At 36.7% G+C, this 19,450-nt stretch overlaps 1 protein-coding gene across 2 annotated transcripts; it reads right to left on the reverse strand.

The window, feature by feature from the left end:
• Nucleotides 1-342: 342 nt before the first annotated feature.
• LOC108208984 (protein CHROMATIN REMODELING 4) lies at nucleotides 343-17,194 on the reverse strand. 2 transcript variants are annotated; one of them, XM_064088093.1, is made up of 11 exons: nucleotides 16,558-17,194; nucleotides 15,014-15,310; nucleotides 14,212-14,313; nucleotides 13,197-14,081; nucleotides 10,634-10,726; nucleotides 7,173-9,923; nucleotides 6,343-6,500; nucleotides 5,606-5,720; nucleotides 4,511-4,581; nucleotides 3,649-4,294; nucleotides 343-2,656 (listed from the first exon to the last, which is right to left on the reverse strand). In XM_064088093.1, exons 2-11 carry the CDS (start codon nucleotides 15,239-15,241, stop codon nucleotides 638-640), a joined length of 7,068 nt encoding a protein of 2,355 aa, XP_063944163.1. In that variant the 5' UTR covers nucleotides 15,242-15,310; nucleotides 16,558-17,194; the 3' UTR covers nucleotides 343-637. The 2 variants fall into 2 exon arrangements, with proteins under 2 accessions (XP_063944163.1, XP_063944162.1); XM_064088092.1 differs by having other exon boundaries at nucleotides 16,526-17,194.
• Nucleotides 17,195-19,450: the final 2,256 nt, after the last annotated feature.

Consider the following 19,450-nt stretch of genomic DNA (forward strand, 5'->3'; position numbering starts at 1 on the left):
CTTCTTAACAGATCCCCACAAATTTTAATTTTATTTTCTGAAATATGTTTGGTTATATAAAAAAACATATCATCGCTTTGGAAATTTACGAGACAAAACGAATTACACAGGCTTTCATATTCTAGAACCGGGGAACAAGGCAAATCAAATGCATTTGGCTTCAAATTCAGAAATTTTTGGTAAGAGTCGAGATGAAAATGTTTTGTTTGGCTAAATTTTGATACCGATTTTGTACATGAAACATTTTTCGAGTTAGAAACGGGGCAGTACTCAGTCCAAGAGCAATAGCATATTAGGAGCATGCAAGCACTAAAGCTACAAAAAAACCACCAACCACAGGCATTAAACCACCCAAAAATGGTCCAAAACACTAGAATATATAGTCCACATCCAACCAAGAACATAGCTACCAAAGTAAAAGTTTAGTATAATTTCTTTCGCAACTTTACACCAATTATCCTAAAGCCCCATTTTTGCTAGGTAAACTGGATCGTTTCTACAAAACTTTAGCACAAATTGATTTGGGGGGTCTGTAAATAAGTAAGAAAATTGAGGGCAAAGCAAATGCGTAGCTTCACCCATGCAAGTCTATCATTCATGCTAGCTCACACAACAGACTCGACAAAGCATATGTGGTCTATGATTCTTGCTCGCCGCTACGATGATCTGAGACGGTGCCTTCTGATGATGTTTCCTCTGCTTTGGTCTGAATAGGATCAGAACAAGTCTCGTTGGGACCCCTGCTCTCAGTCTGCTCTGCTTTGGCTTCCATGCGTGCACTTGATGTTCCTGCCAATGAAATATCCTTGTCTTCCTTTTCCTCACAAATCTCCTCCACTACTGGTATCATTACTTGCTCAACGGCATCTGTAGGCGGAACAGAGGTTTCAGGGGATTTTGTGTTTGTTTCTTGTAAACCTGGAGCTACACTTGATGCTATCAATTGAAACACTTCAGGAGAGGGGGTCATTTCGGTTTTCTTTTGAGAATCTGAACATGCCGACACAGATGACGTATTTGGCACATTTTCACTGATAGGAGGGATATTGAGGTTAGGGTCCACAGAAGGGAGCCCTGAAGTTGCATCAGACAACTGTGGGATAAAAGGAAAGGGTGATTTCGTCGGTAGAAGTGATGCTGAACCATCATTCTCAGCAGGGACATTGTGACTAGTTCCAGCAATATCCTCCGAGAACTGCTTAAATGTTTGAGCCTTTTCCCTTTGTCTTCTCTTTCTTTTCAATCTCCTCCGTGGATCTTTTGGTTGGACAGGAGGCAAACCCGGACCCAAAAATGGAGGAATGATTGGGTCACTATCCCCATACAATATACGAACCGATTCGGCAATCGCGGAGACACTTGGTGGCAGGCCAGGTTCTGGTTTTGCAGGACCTCCTACAGCTTCCCGAAGCCAATGAGGCAGCTCCTTTTTCGAAGAACTTCCAGCAACATCTTTAAGCTTCGAGTGGAACACAGTCTGTCCTCTATGAGAGTCTGCTAACACAATTGGAATCTTTGATTTTCCACTTCCCATGTTATTAGATTCACGCAAAATGTTAAGAGACTTGTCAAGAAAACTTGGCAGTTTCCAACACCTACTATCAAGCAATTCATTACCCTGCTTCTGTAAATCAAAGTTGCCTGAAGATTTCATACCTGCAGAAACCAAATTACTTGTTCCCAACATATCCAGAAGACATGGCTGCTGCTCATTGTGTAAAGTAGAAGTTCCTGGTCTATCACATGATCTAACAGATGACACCCCAGGAAAACTTCTCTGCAGGTTATCAGCATTCCAAGTTGGATGAAGTACTAAATGGTCATCGGGCAAACCATGCTGTTCAGGATGCTCAAATTGAGGCAAGCCAGATTGTTGATTGCTAAAACCTAATTTCATGTCTGTCAGGTGCGATTGAAATTTCGATGGACCAGCAAATCTACTTCCATGGAGCGCTCTTGACATCATTGCAGCAGAAATTTCAGGAAATAATGGAGATTTTGCCGACTTAGTGGACTTGAATGATTTCTGCACAGGAAGAACCGGAATGTCCAGAATCTTATGTTGTTCCTCCTCCCATCTACAAAACAAATCTTCTGCAGTTTTAAACTTGGAAAATTTTAACTTTGGGTCACGAAGCATAGCATCCCAATTGCCCCGGCCATGCCTGCGAACTCCAACCCACAAGAAATCAAGTTCATCTTCAGACCAGATATCTTTTATTGATTTACTTTTAAGATAGTTGCTTGGTCCTGTTCCAGTTCTTATCATTATACTCTCAAGAACCTTTCTGTGATTTTCAGGGAACGATGAATAGGTCGGTGGCATCTGACCTAATCCCAGCATTGGATTCACTTCAATTCCTTGTCGCTCATATCTCAATGAATCTTCACGTGAAACCTTCATATTCGGCAAGAAAGGCATTGCACGAAAGTCTTGAAGAGAGTCACTTATATTTGCAGCTCTAGAACCCAATGTTAAGTTGGGGAACACGTCAGGATGGGAATGGCGTGCATCTGTAGCTGGAAATGGGTATCTAGGAAGCAGTTTCTGATCAAATGGTATCTTTGGCAGTGCTAGCTTTTCTTGGTTTTCAGAAACACTTTTATGTGTTTCTAGAGAATTAGAACCATTTCCCTGTGAAAAAGGAGGAAGATGCTGCAAAGAAAGTTCACATCAGGATACCAAGCATTCATACAGTTGCAACAATAACAATGTGGAAGGCGTGAACCTACAAAATAACAGAAACTAAGAAGCCAAATATCTGTTGCCAGATAGAATGACTTTGGTAAATGAACAGTAAGGTGGATACTAAAAACAGTTTCTCACAAGGTACAGTAATAATATCGTGCTTAAAATGTCTGTGATGAGTGCTCTGATGTAGAAATATATAAACATGTAAATAGAAATTGAATGTGAAATGACAATTGTCATCCAATGTACGCGGATATTTAAGTAATATGATGTAAAACTAACATGTTCCACAAAATGTATAATTCAATCTTTAAATTTACTACCGAAAATAGATGTAAGGGGAAGCTCAACTTATAAGTTCATAGACATAGTAACCATACTCAAATGAGTTTCTTTTTTCAGCTAGGAAAAACTTAAAATGCATCTCTATTTATCCTGTGAAATCCTAGGATTCACATCTCAAACGTGGAATTAAGTAAATGAGCTACAATAAAGCTGCGACTCCACCGCGAGTACAAAAAAGTGTGCCAACTACTCCCTCCATCCCAAATTTTGGACACGCATTTTAAAATCCATTGACCGCATAGCTACGTTATTTATTTTTAAAATTTTATTTTTGCAAATAAAAATTTAAATATGAAATTTTTATTTACAGAAAAAAATTAGAAAAATAAATTTCGGAGCTATACGGTCAATGCACCTTAAGTTACGTGCCCAAAGTCAACTAGCTCATCTAATTTGGGATGGAGAGAGTAACTTCGTGCAACCTTACAAGCAAATCACTGAATTATCACTAAAAGGCAATTGGTAAAAGCTGCCATAAATGATATTAATGCAATAATATTTTCAAAAGTATAAGAATTGGGCAAATTTGGCACCCACGAAGTGGGTAATATTTTGTAACCTGTAATGGCTCTTTGAGCTAATATTTTGGAGAGAGGAAAATCAGGACTAACCTGCATATAAGTATCAGGTCTGCTCATTTTCGGCCCACGTTGCACAGCTTCTATAGATGTCGAGGAAAATTTACGTTTTCCTGGAGCATGCTCATGCATTTTACCATCCGTCTCATTCGGGGTTTCACGTGAAGGAGCCAAATCAAAAGGGAAGCCTGTCTTGCTCCCTTGCCTGCTCTGCTTGCTGTGAGATCTAGCAGTGTTCCTCTCTGACAACTCCATCTGATTTGCATTAGGAGCACAAAGTCCCAATACAGGTAACAAAATATTGTTTGACAATGAATTTGTATAGCTTGTTCCCTGTAAATGATGACCTAGGGGACCAATATCAGGAGACTGCTCACCAGCTTTAACAGGAAAATCGACATGACTTTTCATTTTATATTTTGATAATTTGCTCAGCCTCTGTTTAAAGTCAGGCTTTGACTTTAGAGCCTCTAAATTTTTCCGTGTGTTGCCTTCCAAATCGATAATTAACATATCGTCGCTCCTGTGCTGATCTAAGTTGATCATTTGATCTCTTTCTGGATCACTGGATGAATGGACCAAGCTTGTTTTGAACCCAGCCGATTCCATAACTACATCAGATGCATTAATAGCATGTCTCTGAGCCAAACGTTCTTTTTGTCTAGCACGAAGCTTAGCACTGTCACAGAATCACAAGAGTATTCAGTCAGGTTATTATATATTTTATAGAAAAGATGAGTTAAGTTAAATCTTTCTTGAATGCATTTATTTTCTTCAATTATCACAAGTTCTTCAATTTTAAATGTCAGCAACAGCACAAAAGAGCTAATAATAACAAACCATAATCCCATAAGAAAAAACAGTGTAATAAAATTCCCACAAGCTCCAAACTTACAACTTTGTTTTCAGGGCTCGGCCAGCTGAAGTATATTCACGCTGTGGCTCCACCTCCTCAACACTAGCACCCTGGATTACAACACAGAGAAAATCATTATTACAGGCATATTGCAATCCCACAAGCAGGAGCAAGAAGAAGAGGGAAGTAAGCGAAATCCCAACTCTAAAAGAATGGTAAAGTAACTTCCAAAACCACTATCAGAACTATAATATGGCATCATTAGATAGCTCCAGGTAATATATAGGTATGGCAACATTTATTTAACATAATATACTTTGACATCTCATCATAACCTCTTAAAATATACCAAAAAAAAACATAAATTTGAAGTGATGTAGATAGGAGGTTGAGGCTCATATCTGTGTTCAATATCAACCTATGTAGTTTCAGTCGAACAGTAAATGTCATAAAAGAACAAAGTTGATGACATGTGACAGGGTTAGCCCACAACATGATTACAGATGAAGCAAAAACCTCAAAGGATTGGTCAAGCTACTACTGTAAATGTTTCAAACCATAATAAAAGAGTATCGGAATTCAGGCTTAGGGATAACCATTGAACCCTTAAATTAGCTTTAACCAAGATCACCTATACAAACCACTATAAAAGTAAATAAACACAGATAAGCCTTAAACAAGAGAGAATACAAAACGACAGATACTTAGTATTAACGAATAACAATTGGAAGGCCTGCGGTTTGCCCATATTATTAAAAGTCTTGCTCATATTCCACTAAAAGATTGGCCAAAGATCGTGTTCAAGAAGTCCATCCTTTTAAGGGAAAAAATCAATATGTCTCCTCACTTGATTCCTGAATATAATGAATCTCACATTCTATTATTTATAAGAAACTCATGCTGCATCACTATATTCTTTTCTCTACTTTTTGATAAGCATAAATATATGCTTGACAGAATCTACAAATAAAAACCTACTTCTATGAATCTGAAAATGAAACAATGCAGAAAATATAGATTTTGCTTCCTACGTTCAGAAGTATTACTCTCTGAGAGTATGAATATCTAACATTAAAATGTAGAGGGAATCGTGGAAGGATATTAAATATGCCCTGGTGATTACTTCTTCATTACCTCATTTGGTGCCTCTGCTGGATGAGGAGGGTATGCTTCTCTGTAAGAAACAGCTTTTCTTAGGCGTTTACCTCTACCGAGAGTTGCTTCCTCTTCGTTTTGATATTTCTCCCATCTAAATTAACAAAGCAATTAAGTGTAAAAGATATATTCTATAATTACTATGAACATGAGCGACGACTACTTCTCCATGTAAGAATTAATATATATGTACAATCTGGACTTTACTATGTTTAAATTTTAAGAGGGGAAACAAGTATTTAAAGCTTATAAGAAACACAAGGTCAAACAGGTGGACCTAAAGTAGACCACATATCAAGTCCTCGATTAATTTCTATATCCTAGACCAGAGTCATAAAGATTCAAAGGAGTCACTAGCTAGTGTACGCGACCATGTAGATATCTTTATAAGACCAAAATACCATCTACTATTCACAAGTTGGGACATTCTTAACAAACCTTTTTTTTTTACCATGTTACAGGTCATTGAATTTACCAGAATTACAAGTGATGATATGTGACTCACTCTGTGCACGCGTGTGTGCGGATATGTTTAACTGCTAAACTTCTGAGGAGATAAACGTCAATTTTAATAAAAAAATCATAGTATACCCAGGCACTACATTGCTTCCCCATTCTCTGCCAGAGAAGATTCTTTCCTGACACCGTCAACTTTGAAATACACTAATATGGAAAAAAAATGTTAAAATGCAAAACTTAATTTAGTAACTTCTTACCTATCACGCAGCAACCTATCCCATTCATTTTCTTCAACAACAGCTACCACCTCATCTTCTTTCTTTCCAGAATGTTGCGTACAAGTATCTTCATTCACCACTGGATGTGATACAGTTATCTCTTGATCCTCTGCTGGTTCATCATTCCATTCTAGTGACTGAAAAACATAACTACAGATTAACTAAATCGCAATATAACAAAACTATTAGATTAGTAATGAATAAGCAATCCTTGGCTCTGCCGAGGATAATATGTATACAGAATGACTTGTCTAGAGTAGAGCAGATCTTATGTAAACATTAATAGTAGTATGTTAAACAAATTTAAAAAACCAGATCAACGTATCATCTACAGCAACCGTAAGAGTGGATATGTGACACATACCAAACCCTCTTTCAACAGATTATCAATTAATTGAAGGCTAGGAACCATGCCTACCATGTCTGATTATCATTTACCAATTCATATGTAATATGTAATATACTTATTATAAAAATACTATAAAATACTAATAACCATCCTATCAAACTTAGTGCTCTTGAAAATAAAAAATGAAATTTTAATTAAGATAAAGAAGCCAAAGACCAACTCATATTTAAGTTTAAATAATATATGTAAATATCAAGAGCACACCTATTTATCTGTGCACTATAATAAACACACACACGTCAATAATTTACATGATATATGTGTACTAAGATACACACACACACATGTCAATTATTTATATTCAAAAAATTTGTTTATAACATTATTTACATCTCAAACAATGGCAGTCTTCAGATTTTTAAAAGGGAAGGAAAGGTATCTTTGCTGCAATTAGGTATACCTTCACAGAGCCAAGCATATCGTTCTCTGCATCCCCTTCAGTATTATCAAAAGAATTATCTTGAATGTTTGATCGGTCTAGTAATTTCAGAATAGCATTTTCATCCCAGACAATCTTACTACTGCCCTCTGTGCACTTATCCTGGTATACATCCCCAAGGCCACCAGTTCTCCTCCTACGGGTAGGCTCTATATCCAAACCAGCTTCATCTTTATTGCCATTGTTTTCACCAGCATCTTTACTGGACATGCTAAAAGAATCATTAAAAAGTTCTTCAGTCCCCCAGCGTAAAATATCTTCTACTTCCTTCTGAGATCCAGATTTATTCACAAATAGCTGATCAAGCATCAATTTCCTCTTTGCAAGCTGCAAGATGCGTTCCTCAACACTAGCACGAACAACAAGCCTATACACCAACAGCCTATTTGATTGTCCAATACGATGTGCTCTATTCATTGCTTGGATATCTGCATGGGGGTTGAAGTCTGAATCATATATGATGACAGTGTCAGCAGTTGCCAAATTAATTCCAAGGCCACAAGAGCGTGTTGACAATAAGAAGACAAAACGACTTTTATCCTGGTTAAATCGATTAATTGCAGTTTGACGATCAGACACAGAAACAGAACCATCTACTCTCTCAAATGTTCCTGGACCAAATTCAATGTTTAGATAATCCTCAAGGATATCGAGAAGCTTTGTCATTTGAGAAAATATAAGGACTCTATGGCCTTCTTTGTGTAACACCTTAAGCATAGAATGCAACACAGTCAACTTTGCTGAAGCTTTTATCCTCATCTCATGAAGAAATTCTACTGTTCCTGATACAGGCTCAGTGCCCTGAATGAGATATGGATGGTTGCACACCTTTCTTAACTGCATCACAATATTTAACATGGACTGCTGTGCAACCCCTTTTCCTATGTTGCGCAATAGCTGATAGTTCTTAGTCAGCATTGCCCTGTAATATTCAGCTTGAACGCTTGTTAATTCAACTGGAATCATTCTCTCAGTCTTGGGAGGAATATTCTGCATCACATCTTTTTTAAGTCGTCGAAGCATATGCGGTGCAACAAGTTTTTTCAACTCCTCCACCTTTTCGGCAGTAGCAAGATCATGAAATTTCTCTTCAAATGAGGACAGCGAAGGAAACATGTCTGGCTGTAAGAAATGTAGCAAGTTGTACATCTCGCCTATGTTATTCTGAAGGGGAGTACCAGTCAAAAGTACACGATGTTGGAATTTGAAAGTGTTGAGCATGCTGAAAAGCTTACTACTAGAGTTCTTAAGCCGGTGCCCTTCATCAACTACAAGAACTTCCCAAGGGACTGCACGTAAATGTGAGGAATCACAAAGAACCATCTCATATGTAGTTAAAAGCACATTGAATTTATAAGAAGCTGTTTTTTTACTTGACCCCCTAGGATTACTAGCATGCCACTCATATTCACGTATCATAGCCCTTGCCTTGGCTGAACCATGATACTCAACAACATTAAGGTTAGGAGCCCATAGTGAGAACTCCGCCATCCAATTTGGCATTGTTGAAAGAGGAACCAAAACCAAACAAGGAAGTCTAGCTTTGAACTCAAAGTATAAAGATGACAGAAAAGCACCAGCAGATACTGTTTTTCCAAGACCCATCTCATCAGCAAGTATAACATTCCTGCCTTTACACCAGCACTTGCGCAGCCAATTCAATGCTTCTAGCTGATGTGGGAATAAGGAACCTCCACGAAGTTCTTCAGGCTGCTCAGTGAGTGGCACTACCTCACCTTGCTTAAGTCCACGTTTTCCCCTCCGCATGTCATTGTTTGTAGCATCATTTTCCACTGTTCGATGCTCAAACTGCTTAAATAAATCAATTAAATTAGATGATTTTGCTACAACAGGTTCATCAATTCTCTCCCAAGTGCATTCATCATAAGAAAGAGCTGTCCACTTTACTAACACCTCGTCCACACCCTCTGTCGAGGAATGAAAGGCAATTATCCGCTGAGGCCTCTTCCAGCGTTCATCACTTATATCCATCAGTGACCTTCCGTACTTTCCCTTGTAATTATCTAGTTTTCTCTTCGAAAGAACTTTCAGATGAGATTCTGAAATCCAACTGTTGTGAAGATGAGATTTTCCAGCCCACTTGACCAAAAACTCGTATGTAACCATCGCTCCATTGGAGGGTGTAAATTCAGATGATAAGTTATCCTTCTTCATTGTTTCAGGGACAGTATTAGTCGTGATTTCCATATCCGCCTGTGCATCTGCATTTTCCTCAGGTAAGGACATTTCAAGCCTCTTTGTAATTTCATCATTGTTACTAATAAAATTGGTAATTCCTGCCATCAATTTCTTCCCAGCCGTTATTGCCAGATCTTCAGTACTCACAGCACAAATGCCTTCATTCTCACTATTTAATGCATTAGAATCAGTAACTTTTATGTCACTTGTCATTGCGTCCACACAATCCCCTTCGCTGCGCTCTCTAACCATCGATCTTTTGTATACACTAAACTTGTCTGACTCGGAACCCTTTTTCACAATTTTTGCTGCATCAACTTGGTTTAAGTTATCCTCTGCAGCTTTTGAACTATTTTCAGTGGCTCCGCCATCTAGGGGAGGATCATAGCTTGTAATTTTCTCTGAGGTTTTACTTGAATTGTCTGAAGAAACAGACCTCTTTGCAGGTTCTGTGCCACAATTTGAAGGGTTTAATTCACTACCTCTTACTCGACACCCCAGAACCCTATCAACCTGTATTATAACCCAAGAATTAAAAAAATGAATAGAATATTTTAGAGTAAAATAGAGCCCATATTTTCCACTTATAAAGGCAGAGAATTGAAAGGGGGAGTGGAGTGGGGAACGATTCCCCAACATAATATGTAACATGTTTAAATACCTAGCGGATCCACATTTCAAGAGGAGGGATATTTGTGGTAATTTAAATATAGTAAATCATAAAATTACTCTGACCACAAACATTATAACAGTATTTCTATTAAAATGCATCCATTCTGTAATATACACTTAAATCAGTAATATATTATTATCTACCAACGAATATCAGGTAAATTTTAGTTATAAGGAACAGTTTGACTCCAATCACTAAGATCTAAAACATAGATAAAATATAAGTTTCTTTGATCATATATTAATAAAAGTAAACATATAATAAGCAAACAAGAAAAGCTATTTTTATTATAGGGATCTATAAGGAAGAGAAAAGAATTATATATGTATACAAAAATGAAGGCTGAACAAACAGAAAAGTAACAACAATTAGCACCTGCACTCAAATATTTAGAATATCACAATTCTTCAGTATTAAGAAGTTAACAGTTCTAAACTACTCCTTGACATGGGAGAATTCAAAGAGAGCAGGCAAGCAGAAGCCTTCTCTGGGCCATGGGTAGCTCCACCCACAAGTATATCAACATAGCAATCCTATTTATTTAACCTACCTGTTGGGCAATAGAAACATCCTCGCATGCCAATATGTCAACTACAAGCTTTTCTGCTCTACGTTCATTATGTCGCATTTCCGCAGAAACCGTCTGCAAAGAATATGACAACAGTGAGTAAAATGTACCAATATAATCAACGACAAGTGCAAGCTTTCAAGCAATTATAACTCTGGAGTACGACATGAAACTATCCACAACATGCAAACTAATCATTATTGCTTCTTTTCTAGCAAAAACAATTGACATGCTCAACCAAGATCAAGGGAACAAGTTATATATATTAAAGACTTGATAAGAGTCTCAAGACAGACTGAATGATGCTTTTGGTCCCTAAATATCTGTTTCATTATTGATTACATCCTGAAAAGCCTTGCGCATATACCCAAAAAAAAATGCATGTCACTAAAAGAGTTTCATATTACGTATGAGTTCTGACTTCAATGTACGAACCATTTATCAGGTGATCCAAAATGCCAAGTCACACTCTCAACTAGGATGAAGATTTTCTAGCGCAGTGCGGGCCAAATTCGATGCAAGTATATTTCCTCTCATTACATAGGAAAAACATAAGCTGAGATTTTAGCGAGAGGGAAGATAAAATAATTACGAATAACTGACTAAATCAAACCCCACAGCTGAAACACAGTAATATATGGGACGGGTGGAACACTCAGCATTGGGAATACAGTATAAAATAATTCCAAGCCCCCTTTTACACAACCTATGCACAACGTTGGATTTATGTTTGATATGAGCACACACAAGAATAAGCTTTGATTTAGTAGTGCAGAGTACATTTGCAACATATAGTTTACAAAAAGTTATTATAACACTTTAAAACTGTCATGAAATGTTACATACGAATAATTACAAAGCAAATGGTAGAAAATTTTAGAAAACATGAAAACAACCATATTTTCTCATTTTCTATTTCACTATCATTTGTACTTTCAACTAATAGATAGATACCTCTATCGGATATTCGGATCCCTTTCTTCTCTATATTCTGTATTCTCGATGAGTTAGCAAATAGATCTTACCTCCCGGTGGAGACGGTGAAGAGGAAAACAGACCTGGATTTTGGAACAGTACAGACTTTAGGCGTGGGGGTGGGGGGGGGGGGGGGGCTGTAATTTGAAGGGGGGGAGGGTCTGAATTCTAGAGAAGAGGGCAGGTGAATTGGGGAAATATGGATCCGAAATGTAGAAAAGAGGTCGATTGTGTGATTGCTTACTCTAAAGCAGGTATATGAAGCAATAAAAAGGACGGCAAGCTACTAGTAGAATAAACAGCAGGAAAAGACAAGAGTGCCCCTTCAATTTATAAAGAGTAGAGGGGACTTTTTTGGCAATATGCATTACAATGACAAGTGCTAGAGGTTAGGGAACTGATCGACAATATTATTTCTTTTTAAGGGATTAAATAAAATCCAAGAAAATTTCAGGTAACGGTAATTAAGATGGGGTCGGCCTATTCTATTCCACCAGCGTAATGTGCATAGTCCACAGATAGTACTCGTGAAACCTAAAAAAAGTTTAGGGAATGGAGATCAACAAGGGACCGGCCTATTATATACTATGGAAATAATTTATGTAGTCCAAACATTTTTGAGGTTGTTATATAACTGACAAGAAGACAACTTCATTTTGTTGGTTTCATTGACTCGACCAAGTAGGGCCATTGAAAAATTCCGGATACACCCTAAGAAGCAAGTGTTTCCTGTCAGTCAAAGAATCCTTGAATCAAGATTCATAGATTCTCCTAAATATTACAGGTTTTAGATGGTATGTATGGAAAATTTGTGAATACAAGAAAGTATCTTTGTAAGCAAAAACTATTAGTATATTCCCAATACCTGGACTGTTTTAGTAATACAGAACTTGTTTTCTAAAGTTGCTTAAGACGTCATCACCAAAATTTACATGTTCTAAATTTTTGTGTGTGTGTGTGCAACATTATGTATCAATTTCACATATAGCTTATTTCTCTAATTATAACAGCCAGATTATGAGGAATTATTCATATCTTAGATATAAGTGCTTAAGATGTACATGTTGAAGAAAATAGATAACTCATTATGTGGGCCATATTGCGGGCCTATTTAGTCCAAAACCACAGTCACGGCCCAAGTGCCATACTGCGTGCCTAATTAATTTAACTTTTCAACCTCCTACAATAGGAGAAAAGTAAATATTGAGGTACTATAAGAGAAAGAAAATTCTTAACTTAACACCCCTGTAACTTGGCAGCTCATGCATGTTTTTGCTACACCTTACTACATTACCACTTGAATGGAATATAAAAGTCTAGAATTAATGATCTATTACTGAACAGCAATAAGCCAATAAGAGAGAGAAGCCTTGAACATTATTCACGCCAATAAATTATTTTTGAAGGTGAAAATTTAGGTAATGCTAATACTGAATACGAATATTACACCATGCCATAGAAAATAAATTTGCAAAGAAGTTTGAAATTAGGCTTATAAAGAACTAGAAGCTATACAAGAATGCCATCAGATATGGAAGAAATAGGAGCCGACACACATAACTAGATTTACCTCGTCTTTTAATGGGACTTCTATCTTTGTGGCATCGTCATTTTTAAAGAGAGATGCTGCAGCCACAAGTGAAACATCTTTACGCTTCCGGTGAGATCTAGTAGTTCGAGGACCATCAGAATTCTCTTTCGACTCATGCTTTTTTTGAGATTTACTAGCTCCAGAGCTAAAAGATTTTTCTTTAAACCCACGCTTCAGGTGGAGTTTCTTAGTTTGACGACTGGCTGAATTCTCTTCCACTTCTTGCTTTTCTAATATGTTGATGGCACAACTGTTTTCACCAATAATAGGCTTCTTCTGATTGCTGCCGACATAAAACTTGAACTTTCTTTTTCTGTCTTTTCGAGTGGAAGCATCAAGCACAGGAGCAACTTCTTTAGCAGGAGATCCAACACTGTTGTACTGGCCAGACTTCTTCTCAGAAGTGCCTTCATTTTTCTCAAAATCCACAATGCTGGCTTGTGATGCTTCCACAAGAGAAACTGACTCCGTCTGTTTAAGTGCAGCTGTTGGAGACAATTCAGGTAGATTGTCATTATCAACCTTCAAAATCGATGAACTACCCTCTGCAGAACCGTCAGAGAATAAATGGGTTGGCTTATTGCTGGAAATCACATCTACGGGAACCAGCTTCACTCCGATGGACTGAAGTGGTTGAGATGACGAAGATTTTCCTTTGCCCGACGATCGCTTCTTCCGAAGATTAGAGCTTCCTAATATCAAGGACATTTTGTCCATGTCAACTGATCCATTGTCAGCATCAGATTTTTTCAGGGTCAACTTTGTTCTTGCTCGCTTTGAGACAGAATCCGAGTTGTTTCTGGAATCAAGTGAATCACTTTTCACGCTGCACTTTGGACACTGCCACTTTCCATTTGGAATGCGCTGGAGAAGACAAGTATAAAACAAAAGCAGATCCATAAAATGAATATAACAGCAACAAATCAGACATAAACGATAGAGCAAATCGGGGAAGAGTACAAGTACTTTGATAATGTTGATTAGGTGAACGCACCTTAAGAGGCGGATCTAAGCATTGAAGATGATATGTACGTGGACAACTATCACAACATAGCAAGTTGCCACCAAGGTCACAAACCACACATTCATAGAAGTACTGGAAAAAAGAAAAAGAGGCAGCAAGAATTATAAGCAGTCTGCAATTAAAATCAATAGTGTCAACCCAAGAATTCAGTTAGTAATTCTCTAAATCATTCCAGAAACTTGATACGTCTTTCATCTCTGCATGACATTGTTAACAGAATATGGACAAGGAAAGTACTAAATTAAGCCAACAGAAAGCACAATTACAGAAACCGGCTGCATATATATGCGGGGAAAAGCAATAATATATGCAGAGACAAGGTCGTTTCTTTAACCAAGGAAAACATGTGTAACAGGTATTCCCAAAGAAATACAATATGTAACATGGTCAAGCAAAGTTCTAAATTTGGCCAACATAAATCATCATCAAATTTACTGACTGCATATATCCAGGGAGCAAAACAATAATTCTGCAGAGACAAAGTTGTTTCTTTTACCAAAAAAAACAATTATATCAGGGGTTCCTAAAGTACATTATATATTCATAGACAGTGTAACATTCATCACAATTTTCTTTTCATATTCTTGTCCTCTTCGTTTTTCTTTCTATATTCTTTTCCGCTAAGCATGAGCCCTCTTCAGTTTTCTATTACTTATAAGGTTGTTTGGCCTTTTGCGGGTTTTCTTCTTCTACCCATTTAACTAGGTTTAATTTCATCATACTTTATCCAATGTACTTAACACATGAAGGTGCAATGAGGAAAGAGGTTTACCCCATCATTTCCTTTTTTCTTTTTAGGAAACTGACGAGAAGTTATCTCGGTCTTTAGGTTAAGTTCGGATGATGCATTTTCTGCAGGTTCGGAAGGTACGACATTGGTTCTAATGCCATTGGATGTGTCCGGACTATATGGATGCTTTCCACGTTTCCGTTTTAAAACCCAGTTCCTGTTAATCATTTTACTAGCTGGGTTATTATCCTTCATATCTTTCGAAGCCATTCATTCATGCAAATCCTTTCCATAATATATCTGGCAAAAACTTCATCTGTCGATCCTCCACTTGTGTTCCTATAGCATAATCAACCAGTAGATATATATATTAGTCTATTGCATCATTATGTGGCATTATATCAGTTACTATCAAATAAAGAAACCAAGATCTTTAGTACAATTAATACACATTGAATTACTACAAAATAGGTATACGCATCCAGGACCTATACTCATATGGCAAGTCAATTTAATCTAAATATGCTCTCATACTTTAGTTGACATTTTAACTGATATGCAAAGTGAATATAATATTCAGCCAGAAGCTCGTTTCAACAGCTAGATTACTTAAAACCAAGTAATGCTATACAGGCTTGCATGATCACTGCCTGTCACATTTAAAAGTTATCTCAATCATTCTTTATCGGAGTGTCCTCGATTTCTACAGTGCATGACTAAGCACAGAGTAGAATTACTAATGACTAGAACCCAAGATGATGGGTTTAACTCGAATTGGACACAACAAGCTAAAACCCGTGGAATGAAACATAAAAAATTACTCCGGACTAGTTACATACGTTTAATGTACTCATTATAACATGCATTAATCCACTTTGCTAGATCTCGGATCCAAAATCGGAATTTATGAAACATACACAATACTCGTGCAAAAGTAGGCATACTATCACGTACCTCGGTAAAAGATTAGAAATATAGGGCAAAATAAATCAGAACTACTACCCCTGAATAAGTTTTTTAGCTTACACCATAAGTGGTTCGGGGACTTAGATAATATGGACTGTAAACCTAGAATTACACGACATAACAAAGATAGCAACCGTAACAGAAAATAAATGATATTACAGTATAATTACTGGAACCATTACTCAATCTAAGTATGTGACCCTGGTAATGAAATCACTATACCAAAATGATAGTAGCATTAAAAACAAACCAGTATCTTCAGTTCATAGCCGATACCTGAAGCTTTCTAATTACTATGTTAACATAATCAACCATGGTGAGCTGCTAAATCAGTACACACACAACGATTAAATAAACCTCAAAACCCCTAATAAAGTTGCAACACCCAACCCATTTCAAGAAACCTAATTACCAACATAACCATAAAAAAGATCACAACTATAACCACAATTGAAGTTAAAGAACAAACATTTACAAAAACCAGCAGTAAAAACGTAGAAATCATGGCAAAACACCCAAGAACAAGCTCAATCTGCACATAAAACTAAAAACCCACAAAAAAAGTAAGAAACACGAAAACAGAAGTACCTAGAGAGACCCAGAGAGAGACATCAACATACCAATCTTGCAAGTAGATCAAATCACAAGAAACACACAAGAACCCACAAATAACTAGATGGGTGAAGAGATTAGAGAATTAGGGCAGATATGGAGAAAGGAAAAAAGCGAGACAGGCAAAACAAGAGAGAGATTGTTTTGTATTGGGCGAGAGAGAGAGAGAGTAGAGAGAGAAAGAGAGAGTAACTAGTAGTAATACGGATTCGCCGGGGCGATAGGACTTTGGGGTTACAAACTGACATGGCAACAGAAGAGGGTTTGTGCGTTTATGAGCCAATAGTAACCCTCCACGTGGACCCCTCCAAAGGACGCCTGTCTCCATCCCCCTACTCTCTCCTCACAGTTCCCGATTTTTTGCTCTTTTAACTTTCAAGTCTCTCTCCTTATTTCTCTCTCCCTATCCTCTCGAGAGAGAGAGTAATGTGATGATGGCATTGTTGTTGTATATTGTTGTAAAACTGTGCGTTGATCATCATTGTCATCGTCAGTCTCGCAGCGCTGTGATTTGTATATGTACACATGTTCTTGTTTATTACATGTATGAGTAGGTGTATGTTTTGGATGCACGAAACGTGTCATGTGTGTTCATCATCAGTTGTGTAAATTGCTTCAAGACCGACTTGAACTAGTACTGTTGTATGCTTTGACTGTACTGTTTGATGATATGTTGTCGAATACATAATTTGGAGGGATTTCATCACTTGAGTTTTCTGGAAATAAGTTCCTTCTAGTTCTTGCTAATATTGAATCTAAGCTGGATTTCGCATTTATTACCGTTAGTTTTGATAAACAAATCATCCAAATACTATTACTCCATCTCTCTCTGGCACATATTTTAAAATTTACATAAAATATAACTTTATATATAATTTAAAATTTCATTCTTTTAAAATAAAATTTTAATCTTATAATATTTAGAGAATAAAAACAATTTATTATAAAATTATAATTTATATGCAACTTAAAATATTTGTCAAATAAAAAAATTAAAACAAATAAGAGGAAGAAATAATATTTAATATGTAATTTTTATCACATAGATAATGATAAAATTTATTAATTTATTTAGATAATTGATTATCAAAATCGCTTATTTACATTCTCATTTCAAACGGATTATTTCTAACTTTCATACCCGAGTCAATCAACTTTGTTTCTTTTTATAGTTAAAATGGTAATTTTTGAAATTGCGTGCATTTATAGTTTTGATTGAAATATTTGAATTGAAAAGGACAAACTTATGCAAAAATTTAATTTATTATAATATTTTGTAAATATTTAAATAAAAACCCTAAATGTTTGAACAAAGGACAACAAGCATAAAAGATTAATGAATGATGGGACTGATAGCTGAGTGTGTACTTCTTCAATTTATTCGTTATTTATTTTAAAGTGACTGCTGTGTATCTCTTTCTCTTGTCAAAGAACGCGGTATAACTATAGCGGGGATGGTTGGGCCGTACAAAGGACCATTAATGTGAAACAAGGCAATTTGGGTCAAGTCCATGGACATATATGGGGTATTTGATTCAATATTAGCTAGTCCGTTTAGTTTTTTCAGATTACTCCGTTCTTCCAGGTGATTAATTGTTAAGAATGGAAAGTGTTGGTTATTTTAGTGTAATTGAATTAACTAGTTGATCAATGTAATCATAATATTATATCGAACAAGTCAGGAGAGTACGGAGTGTATGCTTAGTTTGAGTTTATTATGATTATTAGTGCTTATGAGGCATGTTCATTGGCATTAGACACATCTATTGGAAAAGAAGTGTCTATTGGCATTAGATTTGTCCATTGACATTAGACACATCTATTGGGATAAGATGTGGCTATTGTCATTAGACAAGTCTATTTGGATTAAAGATGTGTCTATTGTCAAAAGACACATCTATTGACATCTATATATAGATGTTGCATTGATCATTTCAAGCACATGGTTCATTTGAAATACACAACAAAACACATTCTCTCTTCTTGCAGAATTTCTGACTTTATCCGATTGAATTATTTGGTGAACCACAAATAACTTCAATCTGAAAGTGTTCACACGACTTCAGAAAAATCCAAGTTACCACCAAATTATCCACAACAAAGATTGAAGTTATTCTAATCTGAAGATGACGAACGGAGAATCTGCAAAAGACATGACAAGTAAGTTTGCAAAATTAGACAAGTTTGAGGGTCAAGATTTTCGAAGATGGCAAAAGAAGATGCATTTTTTGTTGACCACGCTAAAGGTTGTGTATGTTCTAAGTACTCCCATGCCAGAAGAGATTGAGAATGAAACTATTGAACAAACAAGGCAACGCTGCAAATGGGAAAACGATGACTACATATGTCGCGGTCACATCCTAAACGGTATGTCTGATTCCCTCTTCGATGTATATCAAAATGTTGAGTCGGCGAAAGAATTGTGGGATTCTCTTGAATCCAAGTACATGGCAGAAGATGCTTCTAGTAAGAAGTTTCTTGTCAGTAATTTTATGAACTATAAAATGGTCGATTCTAGACCGGTGATGGAACAATACAATGAATTGTTAAGGATTCTGGGACAGTTTGTTCAACACAATCTGAAGATGGATGAATCTATCTCAGTTTATGGTGTTATAGACAAACTACCGCCATCGTGGAAGGATTTTAAACACACCTTGAAACATAATAAAGAAGATATGACATTGGTTGAACTTGGAAGTCACTTCCGAATTGAAGAGGCTTTGAGGACTCAAGAAAATGAGAATAATCCTAAGGGCAAGAACCAAGTCGGTAACTCTTCTGTGAATATGGTTGAAGATGGAGGATCTTATAAGAATCCTAAAATCAGCAAGGGTGATAAACGGAAATTCAAAGGAAACAACAACTCTTCCAACAAAAGGGCTAAGATTGCATGTTGGA

This window comes from Daucus carota, chromosome 2, assembly GCF_001625215.2.
Source record: "Daucus carota subsp. sativus chromosome 2, DH1 v3.0, whole genome shotgun sequence".
Taxonomy (NCBI): Eukaryota; Viridiplantae; Streptophyta; class Magnoliopsida; order Apiales; family Apiaceae; genus Daucus; species Daucus carota.

What these genes read in the sequence shown, in the direction of transcription:
- LOC108208984 (XM_064088093.1), bottom strand. Translation starts at nt 15,241, where the DNA reads ATGGCTTCGAAAGATATGAAGGATAATAACCCAGCTAGTAAAATGATT. An exon ending in AGAAAAAAGGAAATGATGGG is followed by an intron (nt 14,314 to 15,013) that starts GTAAACCTCTTT and finishes TCTTTTTTCCAG; the next exon opens with TACTTCTATGAATGTGTGGT. An exon ending in AAGTCCCATTAAAAGACGAG is followed by an intron (nt 10,727 to 13,196) that starts GTAAATCTAGTT and finishes TATTCTTTGCAG; the next exon opens with ACGGTTTCTGCGGAAATGCG.